This window comes from Abramis brama, assembly GCF_963993115.1.
Source record: "Abramis brama genome assembly, chromosome: 15".
NCBI classification, from domain to species: domain Eukaryota; kingdom Metazoa; phylum Chordata; class Actinopteri; order Cypriniformes; family Leuciscidae; genus Abramis; species Abramis brama.
Genome location: NC_139977.1, coordinates 2,744,462 through 2,750,461, shown reverse-complemented (window position 1 = coordinate 2,750,461; position 6,000 = coordinate 2,744,462). Strand labels below are relative to the sequence as shown.

The 6,000-nt window shown below is 42.5% G+C and overlaps 1 protein-coding gene across 2 annotated transcripts in view; it reads right to left on the bottom strand.

Moving 5' to 3' along the window:
- Nucleotides 1–4,192: 4,192 nt before the first annotated feature.
- The window catches only part of jade2 (jade family PHD finger 2), a 48,314-nt gene continuing 46,506 nt past the window's right edge, over nucleotides 4,193–6,000 (bottom strand). For both annotated transcript variants that reach the window (XM_084137853.1, XM_084137854.1), the window contains exon 12: nucleotides 4,193–5,670. In XM_084137853.1, the coding sequence (XP_083993979.1) occupies nucleotides 5,006–5,670 (665 nt within the window). In that variant the 3' untranslated portion in view covers nucleotides 4,193–5,005. The remainder of the gene's footprint in view (nucleotides 5,671–6,000) is intronic.

Sequence of the window (6,000 nt, the reverse complement as noted above, 5' to 3'; positions counted from 1 at the left end):
GCAATGTCACATGAGCAAGTGTGCGGATTTCCCTGATATCAGCACGACTGCAAATGTGACATTGATTTTATACATTTTAGAATTATTCAGTGACTCACTCATTAACTGTGACTTGCCTACTGGGGGTTTTAGTTTCCTATTTAAAGTATTTCATTTTTAATATTTATTTGCATTATTCATGCAATTGTAATTGCAGTGTAAATTAATTCACGCCACCTCTAAACGGCATTGAACAGTCGGTGTAAATACATCTAAACGCCACTTCAAGTGCAAATTAGTGGACATTTTAATGGAAGAGTTCATTACTGGTGCAAACTACCAGAAAATGAAGAATATGAACGTTTTCGTGAGTCAGCTGTCCATGACAGGCCTAAACCATAGACTGTATAAAAATATGGACATATTCTGTGATGTCACTTTTTGTGCTTGATGTTTCTGAAGAGCATTTTTGAAGCCCAAAGTGGGCGGAGCCGGCCATCGCCATCTTGGGCGCGCGTCACTCCCGTATAACCGAATATGTGCAGCAAGGCGGATTAGCTGACGTGACGCTAACAGACAGCAGACAAACGGCTAGTAGTGACATCAGCGGCAATCCACCTGTCACTCAAGTGGCCACACCCTAATTACGCAGAAATTAAGGCTTAATATAATTTAAACGGATGAGTTATAAAAAATATTCACCCCCTCACAGTCGTCATGAAGGGCAACATTAGCTATATTGACCAAAACCACTTTTAGTACCAGGTTGTAAACATGTTTTTTTTCTGCTGTAAAGTTGGGCATTTTAACATGGGGGTTTATGGGATTGACTCTCTTTTGGAGCCTGTCTCTAGTGGCCAGTCGATGAACTGCAGTCTAAGTCACTTCAGTGTTGGATTCAAGAGAGACCGGAAGGTTGCCGCTTGGCCTAAACTAGCCATTATCTAATTATTGTTAGCAGGAAATATTAAAATATTTTTTGTCAATATCGCACACCCCTTGATGGTTTTGATTACCAGCAGCCGCCAGTTATAAATGAACGCCAGCAATAGAGACAAAAGAACAATAAGTGCAAAGATGTCGAAGTGGATAGCTCAATAACAACATATCTGCCAACAAATACAAGATCTACTCTGTCATTCTCGCCCTGTTACGCTGTGGGAGGAAAATGATTTGCACAGAAGCTGAACATTTACAGAGATTACGTAGAGTATATGTTATAGTTTTGGTACAACGAAGCATGAAAAAGAAGCATGAACTCTTGCAGGCGGCTGAAACTATTTCACTAAAGGCACAGTATTTCCATGACTGAACCAGAGAACGGCAATGACCAGCATCTATGATTAGTTCCTATTAAAGCAGCTGAGATACATGAGATCTGTACAGGTCGCTGTCTGTGGTCAGACAGCGTCACGAGTTAAAGGAGGAGCTCTCTTCAGAATGAACATTTCCTGATAATTTACTCGTCCCGACGTCATCCACGATGTTCATGTCTTTCTTTCTTCAGTGGAAAAGAAATGAAGGGTTTTGAGGAAAACACTCCAGGATGTTTCTCCATATAGTGTCTTCAATGGGGTCCAACGGGTCGAAGGTCCAGATGTGAGTTTCAGTGCAGCTTCAAAGTCTCGACACGATCCAGCCGAGGAATAAGAGTCTGATCTAGACAAACCAGCGGACATTTATAACAAAATTAACATTTATATACTGTTAAACCACAAATGCTGATGCGCCACACATTAGGTTGAAAGGTCCGGTTTATAAATGTAGGGTAGGGAGGAAAACTTCAAAATCGTCCGACATCGTTGTTTTACCTTTTAATTACTTTATTTTTTTTGTAAATGTTTTACTTAGTCTCTGCACATTCGCTTTGTAAACGTCTTGCGTGACCTTTCAACGTAATTACGTGATGTGTGGCGCATCGCAAATCTAGTGAGATCTACGAGAATTTGTGGTTAAAAGTATATAAATGTTTATTTTGTTATAAATGTCCGCTGGTTTGTCTAGATCAGACTCTTATTCCTCGGCTGGATCGTGTCGAGACTTTCAAGCTGCACTGAAACTCACATCTGGACCTTCGACCCGTTGGACCCCATTGAAGACACTATATGGAGAAACATCCTGGAGTGTTTTCCTCAAAAACCTTCATTTCTGTTCCACTGAAGAAAGAAAGACATGAACATCGTGGATGACGTCGGGGAGAGAAAATTATCAGGAAATGTTCATTCTGAAGAGAGCTCCTCCTTTAAGCCAATGAAGAGTGAGAACGAGGAGTTCGTTCTTCTCACTGTGGAGCCGTTCCAAACCCGTATGACTCTTCTGTGGTACACAACATGACAACCACTTGTTTGTTTATCAGAAGACTAGAACACAGCACACCTTTGGTAACAATGCGGTTCGCAAAATGTCACAACGGTGGAAGGGAAGGTTTTCAGTCAATAAAGACTAACATTCTGACTGGAATGTAGCGCATGGACGACGACGACTACTTTTTTGGACCCATTTACTTCCTCTGCGTGGAAAGACACATTGATACGGGTTTGGAACGACATGAGACTGAATACATGAGGACAGAAGTGTCCTAGTTGGGTGAATCCCTCAGGTGTGCAGAGAGAACACACACTCTTGCTCACGTACGCCACATATCAGTTGGTTTTGTCTCGTAAACAAAACATTTCAGGATAGAGCATCAGACTTCATCACGCGTGTGCTCGATTGATGATGCGATCCAGGAGTGTACAGGTGGACATCAGTGCAGGTCGAGACCTTCAGAAGATCAGGACACAAGGTTTACATCCACTTCAGAGCATATGCTGACTTGCTTTTCTTTGGCATCATCATACAATAATAATAAAATAATAAAATAGCCAGAAAGAAAAGAAACTCAGTGTTTCCTCTCAGATCCGCTCAACACACTTGCCAAAGAAACACAGAGTCGTTGGTGAATGTACAGGTTTTAACTCTTCACATGATTGCGATCACTTCTTCTCTTTAACCCTGAGATAAACACCACGAGTTGATTCATTAGACGTCACCAATGTCATTAAACTGAAGAACTGACTGACAGACGTTGGTTTATGAACAGCACTTTTGCTAATGCAGGATTGATGATTGTTGGAAGCTGTTTTCTAGGCACCAAGAACATCTACGGCCTCAACACTTTCATACAAGCTTTCGGACCATTTCTGATTGCCTTCATCGTGTTAAAATGGGGGGGGGGGGGGGGGGCTACAGAAGGCACGCTTTAATGGAGAATGACAAATGTTTTTTCTGGACAAATGGACCAAAACAAGTTTTGAATCTCACAAAAAGTAAGAAAAAGGTAAGACATTATATTTAGATGTAACAGGGTCACACCGTCACAAGTGGTCCAGTGGAGATTGCCTGACCATTTTTAATGTGATTACCTCTATGTATTGGTATTGAAAAATTAGCATTTGGTATTACAAATTTTGTGTTACACAGACGTTTACGGAAACCTCAGCATTGACTCGAGATGTTCCTTGAAACAAAAACTGATTTTTAGATTAGATTACAAAATACACAAACATTATGTAAACATTTTATACAAAATGCAATGATCACAACCACTCAGAGTTCAACTTCACGGTCAGTTTATAATCGGAAGGATTCGAGTCTCAGCCGTAATGTTGTATTATGGGGTACCTATTGTAGATATGTAGACCATTTGGGTGTTTTGTTCTACCTGGTGGCAGAAAATATAGTAAACACTGTTTACCTCGGCGTAGTAAACAGTGTCGGCCCAGATTCGGCCCACATCTGGGCCGTGTGAAATCCATGTGTGGGCCGACACTATGTTGCTGTGCCGTATTACAAGAAATAATGGGTAGCAGTCGATGGAAGCCACAGAATAAACAATTAAACGGTAATTCCGAGTTTATATTTCACAATTCTGACTTTTTTCCTTGCAATTCCAAGTTTATAATACTCAATATTCTGACTTTTTCTCCTCAGAACTGTGAGTTCATGTATTTTTTTTCCTCAGAATTGTGATATAAACTCCCAATTGCGAGAAAAAAAAAGTCTGAATTGTGAGATAAAAATGTTTAAGGTTTATATGTTACCACATGTGGTAACTGTAGGGCTAATATTTGAATATTATGTAGATCAGATTCATGCTTTAATAATAGGGTAATTGTCGCAGATTTCATCGGTCCAGTCTGTCCGTTTGTTGGCTTGCAACCATAAACATCTGCGTTTCACTTAAAAGCTCGTCTTCGACGACGGTTGTTCTGCCGACACAATGTGTGTGACGAAACTGTGACGTCTGCTCCCAAATGGTTTATCGTGCACATGCAGAACGTCAATTTAGAGACTTTGCTTAAATATTCACAGATGCAACTCTATTGGCTGTAAAAATTAGGTTAAGATTTAGCTGGTTACAAAGCTACAGTTAGTGGAAATCTGGGGGGAAATAAAAATGGCCAAGCAACCAACTCTTTTGGACCACTTGAGATAGACTGACCCAACTGTGCTCGGATCTGTCCACTGGCACACACACACACACGTACACGCAAGGATTACGCTGAAGCGGGCCTTGCTCATGATGCTGGTACGTCTAGACTCTGCCAAAGCGTATGGATATGACGTGTGCTACATTCCCCAATGGCTATTTGTGCTTATTTGTGTCATATTTTCTCTGGTAAATCATTTTAAAGTAGCCACATCCTCTGAAGACACACAACATACATGTTCATTCAAAACAAACACAACCTGAACAGACGTTATAATGCCCACGTCATTGTCCCAGTTCCAGGACAGATCCTATTGCTTCCCAAAAGGACACATCCAACAGTGTTCATTTCGACTTTTTCTTGTTCCTCGTTGTTTTGTCAAGCACAAATGGTTATGGTTGCATAAATGTAGGCGACTGGCTAATATACTCTGACAGATAAAACAGGGATAAGAACACAAGCCATTACAGCTGAAGGTCTGGAAACGTATGCATTGAGAAACCGAGCCTCGTTCTGATGACGTGACAACACTAAAGCGACATCCAGGAATAGCTTTAGGAGGCGAGCACGCTTCGCCGCACTACTTGCTCCTTCCCAGCATGCAGTTGGGGCAAGCGTAACTTTCGCCTGGACGAACGAAATTCAGTGTCACTCTGTTCTGCGTCGGAGAAATAACCATCCGTCTCAGTGTCCGGTGCAGATGTGCTGTTCAACAGCGAAGTTTCACTCTTAGACCGTGACTTGCCTTGTCTAGGTACACGTAGACGTAAGGCCACCTGCGAATCCGTATCCCCAGTGCCATCCCAAGACCCGTGCTCCTCGGAAATGTGGCACGAGTCCATTTTGGAAATGGCTGGTTGAAGCGGGTCTGGCCTGGCTTCGCTACGGCTGTGCCGGTGGAACGATCTCTCTCCTCGTTTGGACCAAACCTTGCCTTTAACCGTGGAACCGGTCCGAGGAAGCGAGGCGGATTTTCTGCGGCTGCGTGGCACGCCTCTCGCTTTGCGTCCCAGCTGAGGAGTTTTCCAGGTGGACTTCATGGAGTGGTCCATCATCAGGCTGAGCAGGTTCTCCTCGCCCTGCAGGAGGCTGGCGGACGGGTCGTCGCTCTCTCCGGAGAGAGACCACTGGCTCAGCATGTTATCTGCAGTGATGTGAACCGACTGAGCCAGCCAGCTGTCAAACGGCGAACCGTCCAGCGGGAAGGATTTGGAGAAACCTGTGGAAAAGATGTGCATTAAACAATGAGTGGACCGATCTTTGTCTGTGTCTCAATGCACAAAATTGGTTTTTGGTGTGGTGTAGTAGTGCAACTGATCACTAAACTCACGGTTCAGATCATATTATGGTTTTTGAGTCACGGATCAGATCATTTTTTCAGACCAGGGGGGAAAAAAAAAGGGGGGAGGGGGGTTAATGCAACTTTGCTTTTCATTTATTACTTAAATCCCACTTTAAGTACTTCGATACCACTGCAAAAATCTAGCTTTTAATAATTACACTTGAAAGACAAGTGAATAGTCAAAATACAAGAACAAAATACACAAAT